We start from the raw sequence: 21,096 nt of genomic DNA on the forward strand, positions 1-21,096 counted from the left end.
GACATGTTTGCTACATTGAGTTGCTTGTAAAAATAAAAAAGGCAAACTATAAAAATGAATGAATGAATGAATGAATATGTGCAGGACAAGAGGCTGGATATATATCTATATGTGACTTTGGGAACAGAATAAAAATTAAATCTCTCTCATTCTCTTTCTGTCAAATCACTTGTTTATTTTATCTGTCTAAATATACTTTCCATGTCTACTATTAGCATAATACAAGATTCTGGCTCCAATCTCTTGCACAAGATGGAAAAGGGCAGCAAGCAGCTTTCTTGCACCGAAATACGAAATTTACATTTCTTCAGCCTTTTTAGTTATTTAAAAGGGCAAATATTTTTCCATCTTTATGAAAGGAAGCATATCAATTATTTTGTTTCATGCGTATTTAATATTTACAGCACAATCTAGTTCACACAGTTCTAAAAGCAAGTGCCCAGGACAAACTAGCTTCATGGAAATGGGTGCTCAGCAAGGGTTTGGGAGGGATGATTTTGCTATTGTTAAGCTTTCCAGTCACACTGCAAACAGGCTAGATGCAAACTCACAAAGACTTGCACAATACAGTTAACTGGGTTACCTGTTGTTCAATAAATCCAACTCCCTGGATTTGCATAAAATATTGAATCATACATTAACTGCCTAAAATGGTAAGATTAGTGCCTTAAATTAAGGTGTGCATAGTTAATTAATGATTCAGCCTGCAAGAAAAGCATTGCAAAAACTTTAAGGGTAACTCTTAAACTAGAACATGTATATCATGAATTCTTCAGATGGTCATCAGCTTGCAAAAAGCTGATTTACATGCAGAAATAACATATCACCTATTTCTTTGTAAATAAATAAATGAGCTAACTGAAAGGAAACGGACTTGGACCTTTAATACCAGCCATAAATGTTGCCTGTATCATACAAAATCATGTCTGAATTAGCTAAGTTCATCTAACTAAGAATCGGTATTCATTCTCTCTCCTAAGAGTTACATTGCAATTAACCTCACCATTCTGTTTTGAAATCTTTTGACCAGGCCACAAAAGTTTCACTTAAGAAACGGACATTTTATGGACAGTGTGGGACTTAATTCTAAAATTCTTTGGTTCAAGTTCTTGCTGAATCATAAAAAACACTTGCTCACTAAAACTTTACCATAAAAATAATGCACTGAGATCAATAGATAAAAGATAACACATGCTATTAGTGAACTGTTCATTGACATCTAGCTAGATTTCTAAACTGTAACAATTGTACCTACTGAATAACTTTTGTTTTTTTGCTTTGCTTTAATTTTCTTTCCTCTTTTTCCCACTAAGGAAAATGTTTTATTCTCAAAGTATTCTTGCCTCCCCTCCCCCTCTACAACAGCCTAATTTTGAGGCAGAAGCAATTACAGTAAATCAGATGGCAACGTCCATCTGTTCTCTGCAGCCTTTTCTCACTGCTAGGCTGAAGTGCTACCACACCATTCCTAAGATAGTAGTAGAAAATGAAACTGGCATGAAATCTGCAGCTTCCTGTGTTATGCCTCCATTGACTCACTTACCTTCCATCCAAGCTAATGAATGGGGGGGAGGTAGTCCTCGACTTACAACAATTTGTTTAGTGACCTTTCAAAGTTACAACAGCACTGAAAAATATGACTTATGACCATGTTTACAGTTACGACCTTTGCAGCAACCCCATGATCATGTGATCAAAAGTCAGATGCTTGGAAACTGGCTCATATTTATGACCGTTGCTGTGTCCCAAGGACATGTGATCACCTTTTGTGACTTTCTCACAAGCAAAGTCAATGGGAGCTTCACTTAACAACCAAGTTATGAACTTATCAACTGCAGTGATTCACTTAACAACTGTGAAAGAAAGACCTGGGGCAAAACTCACTTAATAAATGTCTCACTTAACAGCAGAAACTTAGGTTCAGTTGTGGTCATAAGTTGAGGACTACCTATATAAAGGTAAAGGTTTCGCTTGTCCAATCATATCCAATCCTGGGAGGCAGTGCTCATCTCCATTTCCTAATTGAGGGAGTCCACGCTGCCAGAAGATGCTTCCATGGCCATGTGGCCAGCATGGCTATACTCTGAGGCACATGGAATGCAGTTTTCTTCCCACCAAAGTGGTACCTGTTTATCAACTTGCATTTGCATACTTTCAAACTGCTAGATGGGAGGAAGCTGGGGCAAGAACGGAAGCTCACTGTGTCACACAGGATGGGGGTCTTGACCTGAAAACTTTCTGGCTGACAAGCCCAATATCTTAACTACTAGACCACTGAAGTGAGTGGAACAAAATACAGTTTATTTAGTGACAGTTTAAAATTACAGTGGCCCTGATAAAAGTGACTTATGACCATTTTTCACATTTACGACTATTGCAGCATCTCTATGGATATGTGATCAAAATTCAGTGTTTGGCAACTGACTCATATTTATGACAGTTGCAGTGTGCCGGTATCATGAGAACACCTCTGACATGCAAAGTCAATGGGGAAGCCAGAGTCACTTAACAACCAGGTTACTAACTTAATTGCAGTGATTCACTAAACAACTGTGAGGAGAAAGGTTTAAAAATAGAACAAAACTCACTTAACAATTATCATACTTAGTAACAGAAATGTTGGGCTTAATTGTGGTTGTAAGTAGACAACTACCTGTATAGGGGAACTACAATTAAGCACAATTCAAGATTTCCTGGATGAGATGATAGCAACATCATGGGGACATATGGGAAAAGTTTGTGCTGGGGTTAGATGCAAGGCCATTTCAGGCCAGGACTCTCTGCAGTGAACTCTTTTGTGCCCCCTAAAATGTGGCCCACAATAAAGAGCCAATAAAGCAGCCAAACCCCTCCCTCAGCACTCAGCATGATACCTGTCCTCCCCAAATTAATTTTTAAGATTGCTTAAATTAAAAATAACAAGATGGGAAGTTGTTACTCCACAAACACTATTCTTAAGCATTGCAATTCCAAGGCCCTTTTATAATTTGGAGAGCAAGATGGCTGCAGCTGAGCCCTCCTTTTGAAAAGTGCTAATCTGCCCAGAAAAAAAAAAAAGGATTCAGTAATTGCAATACCCAGCCTCCTAGAAAATCAGCTGTTAGAGAAGGATTATCATTTTCATGAGGGACTTTTCAGTTGCCAGCTTAGCTGTCTCTGTACATGGGACCCAGGGAGATCATCTTGTCTTGACCTCAATCGATAAGATAGTTGTCTCATCGAAGTTACAGCACATTCTAGGAAAGCTTGCATACCACATGATAAAATATATTTTGTTCTGGGTTTATTATTTGGTGTGAAAAGTGAATCCTAGAGCCACACACTAGACTGGGAAATCGGAAAAAAAAATATCTCCCAGTAGAAGATAGAGGGAAACTGTTGTTTCTCAGAAAACTACGTCAATGCGTCTCAAATCGTCGCTAGGAGTCTGACAACCATGATTCGAGAAGATCTTCATATTTACCTTACCTTGGAGAACGCAGCGGCTCTAGGAAACTTTTTAATTCCCGCCTCCGCCCTGCCAACCTGGGTGGTGATTGGTATAGACGGACGAGCTTGGGAGTTTCCCCTTTGAGGTGATCTCTTGGCGGTGGGAGGCTCTCCGGAGTTGGTTCTTCATTATCAAGCCGAACGGGAGCCGCGGGACGACATTTCTCCCTGGAGCTTGCCGGCGGGTGGTCGTCTTCGTCTCGTGGGTACCGAAGTCAGGCTGAACCATGAGGAGGCTGATGCTATTGATGACGGTCTTCGTCGTTTTTGGAGCCTTGATCGTGGAGAGGTTCATAGTATTTCGGTAAGTATAGCATCGGTTTTAACCGGTTTGCTTCGATATGAAATTATCTAGACTCCGCATGTTCCTCCGTGCAAATTTTGGCGATTTTCACCCGTTTGATTTGAGTAGGTATATGATTGGGTGTTATTTATTTTCTCTTTCGCCTTTAGCGCTGAAGCCTGGTGAATACAAGGGGCAAGGGTACTCTCTGATAAATTCAATTGGTTTCGCGATATTATGCTTGTGTCTTGGTTATGTGTTTTCTGTGCTTATTTACTTAGAAGTTAAGATACGTCTGTACAATAATGCGGTGAAAGGCTTCCTGTGAAATTATTAATACATCAAATGGCTTGGAATAAACATGCACTTTTCCCCCCTGGTTACTCACGTATTTCTTCCAGGACCACAAGACAGGTGCACTTTTCTTCACTGGGTTCTGCTATTTATTCTCACAACTTTGTGGGAGTAGTTTATCAATGAAAAAAGAATCTAAAGTGTCCAGTGAGTTTGGATTTGGTTCTGGGCAATCCATCATTTTAATCCAGCCTTCTAATTGCAGTGGCTTTCCTATACCTGGAATCATCATCAGTGTTTCTCAATATTAACATATACATTACAATATTCTATCTGAAACTATAACAAAGCTGTTTCTTTGAAATACTGTGGCTGTGTGGAGTCCGTTTCCCCATTTATAGTGAATCTTGCATCACCCTTGCAGCATCCCGTTGTGGAAGCTGCTCCTGTGTAACACAAAAATCATTTTATGTTTAGAGGATATGAAGCTGAGTGATTTTTTTTAACCACTGCAGTTTTGTTCTATAGCACTTTGGGTGGGGGAGTGCCTATGTAATGTTCTTTGCTTTTCACATTTTGACTTTGGCAGAAATGAAGATCAAGGATTGTCTTCAGTTTGCTTTTGAGGAATTGGGATGGGGAAACAGTAGCAGCACGGATACACTTTTTATTTTGCAACAGTGACTTGATGCTGGGTGAATTTTGTAATTTTTTTTCCTTGAGTAATTCTGAGAGGTGATTTCAAAGTATCTCATCCCTGCTACAACCAGCTCAAGGGTGTAGCTTTCGACTGCATAATTCAGAATTATATTTATGTCTTGCTTTTCCTTTGAGAATTGAAGTATTCTTTTCCCCCAATTTTTTCCCCGGATTTGGTAGGAAGAATCACTCTATTCCAATTTCTTGGTGAGCTCCTGTCTGCACTTCTCTGTTTGCTACTTTAACCCAGACTATGTTGGCTGTTTCAAAATTTTGTTCCCAATAAGCAGGAATATTGTGCCTTTGCAAAAATGACCTGAAATTAACAAGTTTTTGTTTATGACTAATGCAATATTATACAGGTTTTGTACAAGTTTATAAAGGAATAATTATTAAAATTCTTGCTATCTTGTCAAGAAGGCTGAATGCATGCATGTTCATATATATTCCTGATTATTGAAAAGTGCAATTGCTAATGAATTCTATCATGTCTGATCTCTGCTAGATCATCCAGCAAGATTGTCTATCAAATGAAGAAAAAGAAGCATGCAGCCACTCGCATGCAAGCACAACCCTGAGCATGTGAGACTGCTACAGATGTGGTTTATTGATATGTGGTTCTCCTTGCACCATTTCATTTATCAGAGTGGAATAGCTGGCATTTCCCATCTTTACTTTTTACATGGGTTGGGCTTCAGCTGTCATAAGCCCTATGACCCAGAGTGGGGAATTGTTACTTGCTTACAAGAAGGAATGGCTTGCAGTTTTTAATTGTACAACTATGCCTGAAGAGCAGCTTTTTCTGGCCAGATAATTATTTTGGCTGGGGATAATGGGAGATTTAGTCTAACAAATAGACAAGATAGCCAATGGGGAAAAGCTGTTTTAGTGTACTCTAAGGGGCAGATCAGTCTGCTAATTAGCAGCTAATTAGACAGAGGACTGCTATAACTTTCATTTAAAATGTTTCTTATCTATAGAGGACACTCTGTAGTAATTTAATATTAATGCTTGAATAGCAAATAGCATCCTAACTTTTATGTATTTAAAGGATTTTATTTTGCTGTTTAAAGTTTTGTAAATACTGTTTACAAAAAGATAGCTTAATACAGTAAGGCCTTTTTTTTTTTTTTTTTTTTTTTGGAGAACCAGTTTTTCTGTCTCCTAACCCCTTGAATCCAATTTGAAATGCTTCTGAGATTGATCTGGGATGTTCTGACAGATATATTCAGATATCAGAATACTATGAGCACAGAACTGATAACATGATTGTTTAGCAATGTTTCCCAACCTTAAGATAAATAGACTTTAGCTCCCAGATTTCCCCAGCTAATGCTGGCTAGGGAATTCTGGAAATTGAAGTCAAAGCATCATAAAGTTGCTGAGGTCTTGAATTCACAAAGAGCTGCCAGCTAATCGTTTTCTGACCAGTAGCTGATCATAGAAAACTTGTTAGCCTAGTAGTGCTCACTTGCTAGCCAAAAACGGACTGCCCTATCCTACCTCTTCAGACTCTTGCCTCCATGTGTGTCTTTTACACACACACACAAACACAAACACAAAAACACAAATGTAAAGAAAATAATGCTTAAACTTTTTCCAATATTTCTTTGCTAACCATTTTTGCAAACCTCGACTATCTTCCAGAGTTTGGATTCCTTTTCCTAATGATGCTGGTTTGCAGCTACAGCAAGATCCCAGGATCTGGGAGAGAGGCCAAGTTGGACATTCCTTCCCCAGGAAACAAGAGTGCCTCTTCAGGCACAAGGCTGCCATTTCTGGTGGAGCATTTCTTCAATTACAGATTCAGTGACATGAACTCAGGGTTGAGATGTCAATTGCTTGCAGTTGTATGTCCCCCAGATACAGCATCATTTAATTGTGGGATTCTTTTTGTGCACTTCCCTCCCAAAAGCCAAACTTGGAATTGACAGCAAAAAAGTATTCCTTCCAGCTTGTGTTGTATGAAAACAAATAAAACATTCCACTCTGTTGATTGGTGACAAATATATAAAGGAAAGGAGCCAAATATATCTCCAAAGCTAAATGCAATGTTGATACTTCCCCAGCTGAATGCCCTGAAAAAAATATTGAGTTTGATGTGTTTAATAAGTATATTTCCTTTTCTACCATCTCCAAATGTAGTCTTCTGTTTAATACACCACTGTACTACAAATATTGCATATTTAAGGGTAGGAGGGAGCAAAAGAGATAAATGCACAATTGTCACAGTCAAAAGCCATGTCACTCAAAAAGCAAACGTAACCTATCTTTTGTTGCAGATTATAGAGAAAATGGCAAAGGCTGTTTTATTGAGTTAATATTATTAGACAAAGAGCATTAATTGTGCTCATGATGAGAGGTAATCCCCAGAGTGTATTAATAGGAAACAAATAGAATATCATTTTTAAAAAATTAGCAAAGTATAGTCTATTTAAAAAAAAGCCAAAAAATGTAATGTAGTTGTGTTGCTGAGAGATAAAAGGAATCATTAGGAAAAAAATAAATTTGCTTCCAGTCAGACAACTGTTTTGATTTGGTTGAAATTAACTTTCAAAATCATTTTAAAAAGCACCAGATCTTTTTTTAACTCTTTTAATATTTTTTTTTCTTTTTGCCACAGGAGGGAGCCCCAGCACAAGATGAACAAAATGAACTATTCACTTGCACTGAGAATTCCAATGGCTTTAATTTGTAATGTTAATACTAATACTAAAAGCTTTCATGCTTTTTTTTCCCTTTCATACTATTTGGTTAGTTATATATAAGGTTGAGCATTACTGAACTTTCTGTCTGTTTTTTTTTTATTCTGAATGTTTTAATTCGTTTGATTTTAATTTAGCAAATAGAATTCTGTGCATAAGATTACTTTGTTTTTTTCCCATATAAGAAGGAGGAAGGAGAGCTGAGCCTTATCCCAAAATGGGAGGAATCTAGTTTTAACCCTCTGCTTGACCTGATTCAAGCAAACACTTCCCTAAATCACTGAACTATAAGGAAGAGGTACAGAACAAAACTTGCAAGATTCTGTCATGATAGGCAATCTCAAGTAAAAGTAGTTTTCCATTTGCTGTGTGGTGCATTGTCCAATTTTATTTGTCCATTTTATTGAGCATGGCATGTTTATCACTTTTCCTTGCAGGCAGAGGCTGTTTGCCACCCGAGAACTGGTTCCCAAGCGCCTTCCTAACTGTGAACTCATACCAGGAATTGGTATGTCTGTGGCATCTTTGTTGTTGCTTATGCAGAATAATTGCATACATGTGCAGGAAACTTTGACAACTCATCAATAGCTGGTCATATATTTGCTGAAGAAAGCACATAGTTGCTCTGCTTTCTATACAGTTAGATGTTTACTATATTTTTAATCAAAGATTTCTGCACAGAGGAAAAGAGTAAAATGCAGGGGAAACATCCCCCACTAATATTTCCTCATAGCTATCATTTGTGAAAAATCAGACAAAGCATAAAATCCCTCTGTGAGCTTTCTGGCTGACTATAGATTTGAAACCAGTTCTCTGAAATCAATCTTCAATTTAAAGATGATGCTAAGTCAGGAGTTATATACAAATCAGACCAACTAAATATTTATAACACTAAACTAACATTCAGCAAACCACTTTCTGAATTAGTATTGTTTCAATCAGTGCTTGTGTGACTCTTCAGGCATTGGAAATATGGAAATGGACTGCTATTCTGGTAAGCAGCAGCCTGTGTCTAAAGTATAGGTAGTCCTTGGCTTAGGACCATAACTGGGACTGGAACTTCTGTCATTAACTGATGCACTTGTTAAGTGAGTCACAACTGATTTTACAACTTTTCCTGTGGTCATTAAATGAATTACACATTTGTTAAGTGAATTCAGCTTCTCATTGACTTTGCTGCCTAGAAGCTTCATGGAAAGGTCTTGATCACGTGACCCCAGTACACTGTAATACACCGAATCAAAAAATTCAGGCGCTTGGCAACTGGCAGGTATTTAAAACAATTACAATGTACTGGTGTCATGTGACTGGTTGCTGGTCATAAGTGCAAGGACTCGTGGTAAGTCACTTTCTTCGGTATTGTGATAAATTTGAACAATTATTAAACAAATGGTCATAAGTCAAGAATTACCTGCAATTATTCTTACTAATAGTAAAACTGAGCTATTTTTGAACATTTTGACTTGCCATGCTTTTAGTAAAAATTGAAAGCTTACTGCCCGGGCAAGATCATGCACCTTGTATGGCTTCTATAGTTGGGCATTGCAGAACACAAAACCAAAAAGGGAAAAAAGTGTCTGCACAGAATAAATGGCTTATGTGGCCTTCAGATAACAATGCAAAACAAGCACCACCCTGGAAAGATGAAGCAGGGCTTCAGAAGATGTATCTTTCCCAGGCAAAGATTAAACAGAGTGAACGTTCCTTGTGGCCTTTGCTTATTCTGCAGGATCTCTATAGCAACAGAATTTTTTCAGCCTTTGATTGCAGATAAGGGAACTTACCTTGGATAGTTCTCTGTCTCTGCAGATAACAATCACACTTTTCAAAAGAGTGAAGTTTTTCTTGCAGCAGAGAAATGAGTAATTGGGAGTGGAGAAGGAGGCTGTGATATTCTTGAAAAGAGTGGACAAGATCAGCTGATTTAATTGACTGCATTGGGAGATGTAAGTATTCTTCTGGAAGAGTTTTCCCCTCCTGTATATTTAACTACTTGTTATTAAAATGCTTAATTGCTGGCATATGGCTTTAGCAACGACAAAGAGATACCATGAAAAAACAAATATGGGTCAGCAGGCCCATCCAGCCTTGGCCACAGTTATAACTGAAAGACACCAAACTATATTAAAATGATAATTTAGTTCCTCAGGGATCATTAATAATTCAAAGTACTACAATATCGGTATCTGTATAGTTAATAAATACTTTACTGAGCAAAGATAAACACATGCATATAGCGTGGAATGGAATAGGACCTAGCATTTTTTCCCCTACTTCCTGCATAGAGCAGATATGATGAGATATTTGTTATTCCAGGAGTCAGAATAGCTCAGAAGGCAGGACACTGAATTGTGTTTTTACTTTAATCCATTGGCTGTCTATTCACAGCTTTATGCATAGTCCCAGTCTTCTGAGGTTGGCAGGAGTGAATAGCTACGTTCAAAATAGAGGAATTGGAAGGAATATTGTGTACAAGCATGAATCTTTGACTTTGCCTCTTGTCATCCTACTGTTCTCCATCCACTCAGATTTTAATGATTCCTAGAAGTGAGGCAACACCTGGTTTATCACTCTCAAATGGATGTCAGTCCAAGGTCCTGCTCTAAGATATTTTTAAATGGAGTATTGTAAAGATTTGGCTGTAAGGCTGCTTATTGCACAACCTAATGATCCATCTCTCCTATAATGTCTTACACAGAGGATGTCTTGCAGTGACAACTTTGTGAGGGAGACAGTAAAGGAAAAAATGTTTGAAATAGAAGTAGAAGTGGCATTTAGTCCTATTGTCAGACAGTGGCAGTCATGCTCTGGTTTCAGTAAAGCTAGTTCTCAACTTATAGCAATTCATTTAGTGACCATTCAAAGTTACAACAGCACAGAAAAAAATGAGACAGTTTTTCACACTTACGAGCCTTGCAGCATCCTCATGGTCATGTGATCAAAATTCAGATGCTTGGCAATTGTTTCATATTTATGACAATTGCAGTGCCGTGGGGTCATATGATCCACCTTTTGTGACCTACTGACAAGCAAAGTCAATGGGGAAGAGAGATTCACTTAACAATTATGTTAGTAACTTACCAACTGCAGTGATTCACTTAACTGTGGCAACAATGGTCATAAAATGGGGCAAACTCACTTTAACAACTGACTCACTTAGCAACGTAAAATTTAGGTTCCTTTGTGGACTACCTGGAACTATATTCTCCCCTGTGTTAGGACTTCATTTGAATATCACTAATAAAACACTCTTTTTTATTTGCAGACAATGGTGCAGAGGATATTGATGTACTTCCTAATGGGTTGGCTTTCATCAGCTCTGTAAGCTGTCATTGTTCTTGATTTCCCCCTATTCCTCCTATGTTGTGCCCGTTGTGGATTAACTTTAAGGTTATCAGAATGGGTTAAATCATTCAATTTTCTGATAATCATCAGGTTCCTTGGGTTGCCTCTCTGCGCTTAACTTGGATGACCCAAGTTCTAAGCAGTAGGTGGAGCCAAGATAAATATATAGGCAGGAGGCCACAGCTGAATTTTATTTTATTATTTTATTTTATTTATTTCTCTATATCATTTTTTTTCTGAGATGGTATAGGAGGTTAGACTAGAAGACCTTCCAACATTCTTATTCTGTTAAAAATGATAGCATCAAATTCCTTTGGTGGAAGGAATTCCCAGAGTTTTGGAAGCCTCAAATTAGTCAGCCTGCAAATAATTCATGGAGTGTTCCACTATAACACCAACTGCCGTGACAAAATAGTCTATTGGGACAAATAAATGCAGCATTTATTTGGTGCACTATATGGAAGTAAAATATTAGACACTAAAGAAATTCTATAAGAATACTGGAATTTCATTTACCCACATTTTCAGCAACTATGATCATTCTGTGTGGATCATTTTAGTAATAGTAATAGTAGTAAAGTTGGAAGGGACCTTGGAGGTCATTTAGTCCAACCCCCTGCTCAGGCAGGAAACCCTACACCATTTCAGACAAATGGCTTTCCAGTCTCTTCTTAAAAACTTCCAGTGTTGGAGCATTTACTGCTTCTGGAGACAGGCTGTTCCACTGATTAATTGTTCTCACTGTCAGGAAGGTTCTTTCTGTACACTCCAAATAATGATGAAAAAAGGTAAAAATAATATAAATTATAAATTTATAAATTATAAATTTGTAAGAATAATATTTATTGAAGAGCTAGAGAATAGAAAAATAAGGTACAATAGTCTGTAGATATCCTAGCTTGTATAAATAATGGGAGCAGCTTGGAGCAAAATTGGCTTTGATTGCACTTTTCACCAGCCAGAATGGGTCAAAACTCTCAATACTTAACATTTTTCAAAGTTTGCTGCATGTGATATAAACATATTTGTGGCTAATAATTTAGGGATCACTTTCTTTTAGATTATGTGAAAGTCTCAATTGATTAAGGCTTTGGTAATTGGCAGTTTTGATAACTATTGTCATATAGAAAACTGTAACTTCTAAGAGGATAATAGTTAACTGACATGAACAAATGAATGAAATAAATGTATTAAAATATTTGTATGCCTAAGAAATTAAGGAGAAACATATTCCTGAATGAAAGAGGTATGGTCTAGTGGAAGAGATTGTATGAGTATTAATAATGATAAATAAATCAGAAAATATGAATTGGTGTCACATTGTATGTTATACTCCAGTAAATCGTAGCAATCATAAATAAAAATGGATTTGGGGAAAATTGAGCATTGTTCTGAATTAAGAAAATCCGGGGGAAACAATTATTTTGCTAGGTTTGATTACATTACAGTAACCTAAATATAAGGTTACCAGAACATGTCCTATTTGTAATTAGACTACCTGGGAAAGAGCAATATCAACTGAACTATTGCAAAATGCCTCTGGACTTTGCATTCATTTTTGCTGTGCTTCAGGTAAAAGGTTTCAAAACACATGGGAAATCATTAATCTCAGCAATTTGATAGAATATTGATTGTCACTGGATAAATATTCTTTCATTTCAATTTCAAGGGTCTGAAATATCCTGGTTTGAAAACCTTTGAACCTCATAAAGGAGGACAGATCTTACTGCTGGATCTAAATGCAGAAAGTCCTCGTCCTGTTGAATTGAGGATTGAAGGTGGATTTGATCTGGATTCTTTTAATCCTCATGGGATCAGTTTTTATATGGAGAAGAGTAAGCAAAGTTATTGCATGGCCCTAATTTTCTTCATATTAACTTTTCAGCTTGAGTTGATTAGAGTTAGCTTTGGTTGGTAATCACGATTTTGGGTTTGCCAAAAGTATGGGCAAAATATTTCTGATTGCATATATCTGCTACAGATAGTCCTCAGCTTGCAAACAGTCGCTCAACAACTGTTTGAAATTAAGATGGACCTGGAACAGGTGCTTTATGGCCCATAATGCACTTCTGGCCATGGTAAAATGTCCTGCCACCCCACTCTCTCATGGTCATATAACTGCATTTTGAGTACTTGGCAATCGATTTGTCTTTACAACATGCCCTATGGTCATGTGACTGTGATTTGCAAGTTTTTTTCCAGTTTCTAGCAAAAAAAAAAAAAATTGTTCAGAAGCATGAGTTTACATTTACAACTGCAGCATTTGCTTAACCACCACAGATTTGCTTAATTACTGCAGTGATTCACTTAAAAATTGCCACCAAAGTGTTATAACTTCAGGTCCAAATAGATAGGTGCCAAAATTTATGACTGTAATGGCTTACAACCAGAAACCCAGAAGACAATTATGATATGCCTACTGATACGTTGTGCATATTTCAGAAAAAAAATTAAGGGTATTTTTTAAAAAAAAATGGTGGTCTATGGTCAGTAATATAAAGGTAGAAGAGATTTAGAGCAGCATAAGAAAAAAAGAAGAAATTATTTATATCCATTACAGTAGTTGATGATTAGGTGAATGAAACGCTGACAGTTATGTGTTTATGTTATCATTGTAACTTGCATTAATATTGCTCAAATATTCATTTTCTCTAGATGATAGCATATATCTCTTTGTGGTAAATCATCCAGAAGGCAAGTCAGCAGTGGAGATATTTAAATTTTTTCAGGATGAAAAATATTTGCTGTACTTAAGAACTGTCACACACGAGCTCTTAACAAGGTATATTACAAAAAAATATATTTGAGGTTTGTGTTTGTGATTTGAAAAGTAGAGGGTAAATGGAAAAGGGGATTGAAAGGGATATGGAATGATGTGACGTGAAATAGATAAATGCATCATGCTCTTCTGTTAAAAAAAACTAATCCAAGGAAATTAAAGTGAAATAAACAAAAGAAAAAGAAACTTAGCTAAATCTAGTTTAACTAATATTGCTTATCTTACTTCTTCATATATGCTTAACTTTGTGAAATCATTCTTGTTTTAACTATGTCTGTGCCCTTTTTAATTAAAAATTAGGAAGCAGAAATAAAAAAAGATAGCATTATCAGAACTAGAATGAGTTTAGACAACTTTCCACAATGCTGTATTCCATTTGGAGAGCACCAGTTGACTTAAACAGTTTTGCTTTTTGTATTTTGCGGTATTTTATTTTATTATTTTAATTATTAAAATTCTGTGCCTTCCATCTCCCCTACAAGTTGACTCTGGATGGCTTACAAAATATTTCTTATTAGTAACTTAACAGTCAAATGCTTACTCCATTCCATATCCTAAGAATGGAGAATCTCTAGCCCACAGGTCAGATGGACCCACCATTTTTGCTGCTGAAATGCAACTGGAAGTGCTGAAGATTACTGCCTTCATGCAGAGAATGGAACTAATTAAGTCTATTAGCTTTTTAGCTTCATGTGTCTCTGTGCTTGGAGCTAGAAATACAAGAGAAGAATTTTGGAAGAGGAGAGCTCAGGAAATAAGGATCTGCTAAGGTAGCCCAATCTTAGGCTGTACCTGCCTTTGGCAATATGATTGTACAGTATATATCCAAGAAAATCTTGATTCTATACTTAGCACTATTATCATAATTAATAATTAAGTTTGTACATTTCCCAATGACTCATGACAGCTCATAGCAATCAAACAAATTTCAATAAAATCAATAAAACATAAAAAATATAAAAGATGGAAATATTGATAAAGTGAGAGTTCAATCTCTCACCAGAGATCTGGGTAAAGAGTCAGGTTTTCAAGGCTATGAAAATAAAAGGTATTCAATACAATACAATATAATTTTAATGCTAGTACATTTCAATAAGGTGCATAGAAAGTCAAAAAATAAAAAGTTTGTAGAACTGATAGATACTGTAAGATAAAGTAAGAATCAAGTTGATTCTTTATTTGCTGCAATGTGAATCTAAAGCAAATTGCATATTGTAGAAATCAATTACTTAGGAATATGTAGTGTTACAGAAAATAAGCATACGTAAAACTTCCAAATGATGCTGAATAGGGCAGGGCTAAAACGAGTGGATGTATTAACTAATTGCCCAATAAAAAGTGAGAAGCTAAGATTCAAGGCCATTATGGAAATATTCACAACATGCCTGCCCTACTCAGTGTTGTCAAATTTCTGTTGTCATGTTGAAAGCATCTCCTTTATGTTATATTCTACCACCATCCTCAAAGAGACAGAATTTATAACAGAGGACAATGTTTTCTTCATAGATTATTACGGTCAATTTCACCTTTACGATTTTGGGGAATTTATTCATTTGGACACTCGATGGATGTTTAGAGCACAAAATAGTTCGGGGCTTATCTTTTGTAACATTATTTACTCTTAAATATTTTTTCTGCAGACCACAAAGTCAGATAGAGCCTATCAAACAGATCTGTGTTCTTAAGGTCTGTGTTTAGAGCCCAAAATAGTTTGGGAGCAATTTTACAAATTTCATAATAAATTTTAGAAAGCAACTAATGCAACATCAGTGTTATAATGTTATGTTTTATATTTTTCATTTTTGTCATAGTATCAACGATGTTCTTGCTGTGGGCCCTGAGAATTTCTATGCCACCAATGACCATTATTTCCGATCAGATACTGTCTTTATATATGTGGAGATGTTTTGGGGTTTGAGCTGGACAAATGTTATATACTATAGCCCAAAGAAAGTTAAAGAAGTAGCATCAGGATTTTACAGTGCCAATGGCATTAATATTTCACCAGATGGGAAGTAAGTTTCTTTTTTAACTCAGTTTTTCCTTAATTTAGTTCTTTATGACATTAGGCTTTTATCATTGGGTTTGAGAACACATAATATAATTGAGGTGGGGAGAAGCTTAAAAAAAATCTAATCTGTGTTGCCTCCTGACAATCGTATTGGCACATCACTGTTTTATTGTCAGTAATAAGTAAATGACATACCCTTGCCTGATTCTAGGGTTTTCCCCCTCATCTTTCTAATTTTTAATCACTCCGAGATTCTAGTCTAGGATCCTGTTTAACTATATTAAGATCAGTAAAAGTTGACTAGTAATGCTATCTGTTGTGGTTTAGGTTAGTTAAACTAAGGCAGTGGTTCTCAACCTGTGGGTCGGGACCCCATTTGGGGTCGAATGACCATTTCACGGGGGGTCACCAAACCATGCTGTCCGCCATTTTTTTCCCTTTTCCCTAGCTGTCCTACTCCCTCTTATTGGTGGCCACACCCACTTGGGGGTCACCACAACATGGGGAACTGTATTATGGGGTCACGGCATTAGAAAGGTTGAGAATCACTGAACTAAGGCAATAAATTTTGTTCCTCAAAATTAATCTCTTATTTAAAAAAATGCTGTTTTGTGGAAAAGGCTAGAAATGTAGTTGGATGGTTTTCCTAATCTAGTGCAACTTGTAGCCTTCTAAATATATTGAATTACAACTTCTGTAATCTTGACTCAACATGATCAAGTTAGGAAAGACTTACTTAAAAGAAAAGAGTGGTATTAATGAAATAAAATTTGTTTTAAGAACCACTTTAAAATATCTTGTGATAAGAATTCACTAAAAATATAGAAGTACGATAATAGAACATTCCACCGAGCAGGGGCCAAATTGGAAAAGGCTCTTCTCAACCCCATCAGCCCTCCAACCCCTTTATACCAAATGGTTTTATAGTTGGTCATTTTATCAGATTCTTTTTAATTGATTATTTTTTCCATATATTCTGGGAAAGTGGAGATGGAAGTAAGGACAAATAGTTTACAAATAGCATAAGTAAAATTAACAATATGTCATTTCAAGATTTGTCTACGTTGCTGATATTTTGGATCATAGCATCCATGTCTTTCAAAAGATGGCTAATATGAATTTATCTCCTGTGAAGGTAAGTTTGGTTCTCTTTGGTATAAATCAAAGATTGAATAACTTATTCAGGTATTCTTTATATCTGAAACAAAAGTTAGATCTTGAATATTTTTTTTAACTTAAGCACTCTGCTATCTTATATATTTTTGTGAATATGTGTCTTCTGTTAATTCTAATGAATTATTACTGTTGGTGTTTGGTAAGTTTATGACATATGCCAATCGGACGTTAATACTGGTAATTCAGTATCACTAATAGAATTGGGCCTTTAGGACAAGAAGGATTTATCAGTCAGGGCCATTTAGGAAGGATAGATATTTTCTGAAAGCCTATGTTATTAGCTGGAACTACAGGAAGATGGTATTAGAATAAGGGAAAAAATGGATAAAATTCTGAGCACTAATATTAGTTGGAGTAGAGAGAAATGCATTGTCTGAAATAACTAAAGTTTGGCTCATACTAATATTCTGCATAGGAAAAGACTGCTTAAAAGAAGAAACCTGGCCAGCAGATACTATTCTGTTCTCATATATAACCAAGTTAGATTTACCTATCAGAGGGAAGGAGTTACTTCAAATGGAATCAATACTAAAACTTTTATCTACTTTAGCTGGCAAATTAGTTATATTATCTTTGAGAATTATCTTTCAAAAAGCTGATCTCCTCCTAGTCTTGACTATTGCATTGCACCTTATGTATGATTAACTTGATGTGCAGTCCAGTAACTTCGTTTGGTTCACAATGCATAAGTTGCACTGTTTCTAAAGTAGTCACGAACTACTAAAGTACAATTCAATTTCATTTTGTTTCTAGGCTTAGTGCTAAATTAGATTGATTAAGCTGTTAGTGGCTTGGTCATGAGCTACTTGAACAAGCTTCTTCTGCATATCACTATTTCTCATGGGCAGGGTGAAAAAACATTTAAATAAATCTGGAAATGTCCACTGAGTTCGCTTAACAGAAGCCCGGGGGTTAGGGTTTTGCTATTATCACATCTAAACACTTTGCATGTGTTAGAAACACCAATTCCTTTGTTGGTTTTTAAGCAGGTTCTGAACATATCTTTGATTCTTCAGCCACTCAAATTGTTGTAATTTATTTGGTTTGTCTTGTGTCAAAATGGTCTCATATATCGTTAGATTTGCTTATAAATCGTTTAGAAATATAATGTATGTAGTAAACAAATGTGTCAACGAAATAGGCATGTCCCTTTCACTTGAAATATTAATTTCCCAACAAGTAAGTGTAGCAATTAGAACAATAGGTTGGGATTATGTAATAGTACACAAGACTCATATGTAATATATTGTCTTGGTTGCTTTGACTAAAGATAATATATTGTTTTGAATGATTTTCCATTACTTTTCATACTGGGACTGAAAAATTTTAGCAATCAAAGAAGAAATTATAGAGCTATATCAGAGATAGGGAACATTTGATTCCCTAGATACTACTAAGAGCCTTGGCCTGTGTTGAAGGAAACTGAGATTGGAGTTGATACCATGAGCTGCTGGTGTCTTTTCCATGGGCTTCATGGCTCAGAAGTCTGACTTAGGAACAGAAACAGCTGCCTAATTCTAATACAGATATGTAAGTGGACTTTTGTTATGGGCTCCTAATGAAATGTGGTTCTGCTTAATTGCAGCAAATGTCTTGTATTTTCTTTGTAGTTGAAGGGACATAATTTTATTTTTGTTCATTGTAGGTCCTAAAATTGGACACTATCCTTGACAACATATCAGTTGACCGTATTAATGGAGATCTTTGGTTAGGATGTCATCCAAATGCTGCAAAACTCATTTCTTATGATCCAAAGAATCCTCCTGGCTCAGAGGTAAGTTAGTAAGGATTATTTTTGACAAAGCACTTTATATCTATATAATAATTTTTCAACCAGGGTGAATAAGGTAGTCCTCACAACAGTTCATTTTAATGACTGTTTTATGACATTTTTCACATCCCTATAGTCACGTGATCAAAATTCAGACAGTTACCATATTTATGATGGTTGCAATGTCCCAGGATCATGTAATCCATAAGCAAAGTCAATGGGGAAGATTCACTTAATAACCATGTTACTAAATTAAGAACTACAGTAATTCAAATAATCTGCAGGTTATTTGAAAAAAAAAAGCTCTTTTAAATAGAACAAGAAACATTTCAGAAGAGTTGGACTCTTGAAGAATTGCAAGAGTTTCCTTTATTGAAATACTATGGATGATTTGCCAAGAACATTGTGGTCACTAGTCCTGGATATCTCTAAGTACACTAAATAAAATTGGACTGCATTACCAAATAATTCATTGATTTTGTTCTTAAAAAGGAATACATTCTGAAGCATAGGCATCATACCAACTATATCAGACATTACCAGAATTCAGGAACTCAGACATTTTTGCCAGAAACCAGCATTTACTTTCAGTTTCTAGCAACTAATGTCCCATAGCAAACAATGGGTTTGCTTAATGACGGCCACATCTGTTTAACAAGCATCACGAAAAAAGATTATAAAATCTAGAGCAGTCATTTAGTGAGTGACCCACTTTATGACCGTCATGACTTACAAAATTGCAGGCTCAATTTCAGTCATAAGTCAAGGATTAACATCATGAAACATAGATGAGAAACATGAAAACCTCTTTTACAGTGAAGTAAGAGATCACAACTGAGATGTTTTGAAACTAAGTTGTTATTTTTGTAAGTCATTCTAGTAGAGCATCTATATAAAACACGTTTATTTTTATTTTATTTATTTAGTCTTCTGGTGTTCCTTAATTATTTTTTTAAATAGGACGCATAGAAGAATGGGAAGTTCTAGCAGGATTCTCATTAGCCAAAGTTTTATGCAAGAGACTAGCTAATTGATTTCTGTTTGATTTCTTCCAGGTTCTTCTTGTCAAAAATATTCTTTCTGACAAACCTAAAATCACTCAAGTGTATGTGGATGATGGCACAATAATTCAAGCAAGTTCAGTTGCTGTCATGTATGGCAGGCATCTCATCATTGGCACTGTGTTTCAGAAAGCCCTTTTTTGCCATCTGTAATTGGCACATCATGAGCTTTGTCTCAGTTGAAAAAGTCATTGTCACTGAAATCTGACCCAACCTTTCTGACACATATGGGTCCATCATAGTAAACTTTGACCTGCATTACAACAAAAACTAAAAAAAAAATGTAGTACTCAAATAAGTCTATAGAATGATATAATCTCAAAATTTACCTGCTGTTACTGATAATTCTGTATTGGATTACTAATTTGATGGAGAAAAACCTGATTAACTCAGGTTTCAAATTCATGTTAGCCAGTCCATTTATCTAAAAGTTATAAGTATAACCACATCTATCTAGTAGTTCCCCAAAATATCAGAGATCCGGCACATATTCCTGTCATATTTGAGGAACTGTCTTGCCCCAATTTGCCCCTGCCTTTTGGCCTTCCAGAGGTATTTAAACCTGATTTTGCTGGTTGTCTTGGGGCCCCAAAGAAGGATACTGGGTATGGTTGAATGGTTAAGAAGATCTTACCCCCATGCCATCCAACGTCTGGGTTCCAGTTTTTTATATAGCTTTTAAAAATTGAAATTGTTTTTATATTTATCTTTTTACTTTTTGTAAACCACCCATAATCACTGTATTGGTGAGATGGGCAACATAAGCATTTAATAAATAAATAATAAATAAATAAATATTCCACTTGCCTTTATTTATTTCTCGCTGTTTCCAAACTATAGCAAATATAGTTTCATTAGTTTCAGGCTCACAATACCTCTTATCTTGCTTGCTGAAACAGATGGGATCAAATCAATTATGTTTCTCCAGTATTCCTCATTCAAGACATATTCAAACCATTTCCACCCAGAAACAGTGATGGCAGTTTGCACTATATTTCAGTTTCATCAGGTAGTAGTGATTGATGGTTAATCTAGAATGGTTTCAATTTCTCATGAATTTGCCTTTCTCTTTCTTGGCTGATTTGCATATTCTGCTCGGTTGAAGTGGAATTGCCTCGTAAAGAGCCAAGGACCAATCATCTTTTGGGAAATATAGTTCACAAATTACCTGGAAGGATGCTCCACTCATAGCCCTGATAGATATTGCTGTGGTGGTCTATATCTCTTACATACATTGTTCAATTATGTTGTTGGTCAACTCAAGTAATTTTTCTTTTTAAATGCTTAGTCACTCTGTGTTGTCTGCAGCCACAGATATTAAAAGAAGGGCTCTTGATGGGCCATATGAACCTGCATCAGCTTCCCAGTTTTATAACCAGTCTCCCATAGTTAAGTCTTTCTATGGCTAAACTACCTCCATTTTCCTAAAGTGCTGCCAAGTTTAAGTGTGAATATTTGTGCTGCTGATATTTGCTACCTCTTT

General features: G+C 36.1%; 1 protein-coding gene across 1 annotated transcript; it reads left to right on the plus strand.

Moving 5' to 3' along the window:
- Nucleotides 1–3,532: 3,532 nt before the first annotated feature.
- LOC120307146 (serum paraoxonase/arylesterase 2-like) lies at nucleotides 3,533–20,412 on the plus strand. Its single transcript, XM_039341474.1, has 9 exons — nucleotides 3,533–3,793; nucleotides 7,908–7,978; nucleotides 10,736–10,791; nucleotides 12,485–12,650; nucleotides 13,471–13,597; nucleotides 15,406–15,609; nucleotides 16,659–16,740; nucleotides 18,427–18,555; nucleotides 19,608–20,412. The coding sequence occupies exons 1-9, from the start codon at nucleotides 3,717–3,719 to the stop codon at nucleotides 19,764–19,766; spliced, it is 1,071 nt and encodes a 356-aa protein (XP_039197408.1). The 5' UTR covers nucleotides 3,533–3,716; the 3' UTR covers nucleotides 19,767–20,412.
- Nucleotides 20,413–21,096: the final 684 nt, after the last annotated feature.

Source organism: Crotalus tigris, unplaced genomic scaffold (genome assembly GCF_016545835.1).
Source record: "Crotalus tigris isolate CLP2741 ecotype Arizona unplaced genomic scaffold, ASM1654583v1 scf7180000017765.3138416, whole genome shotgun sequence".
Taxonomy (NCBI): domain Eukaryota; kingdom Metazoa; phylum Chordata; class Lepidosauria; order Squamata; family Viperidae; genus Crotalus; species Crotalus tigris.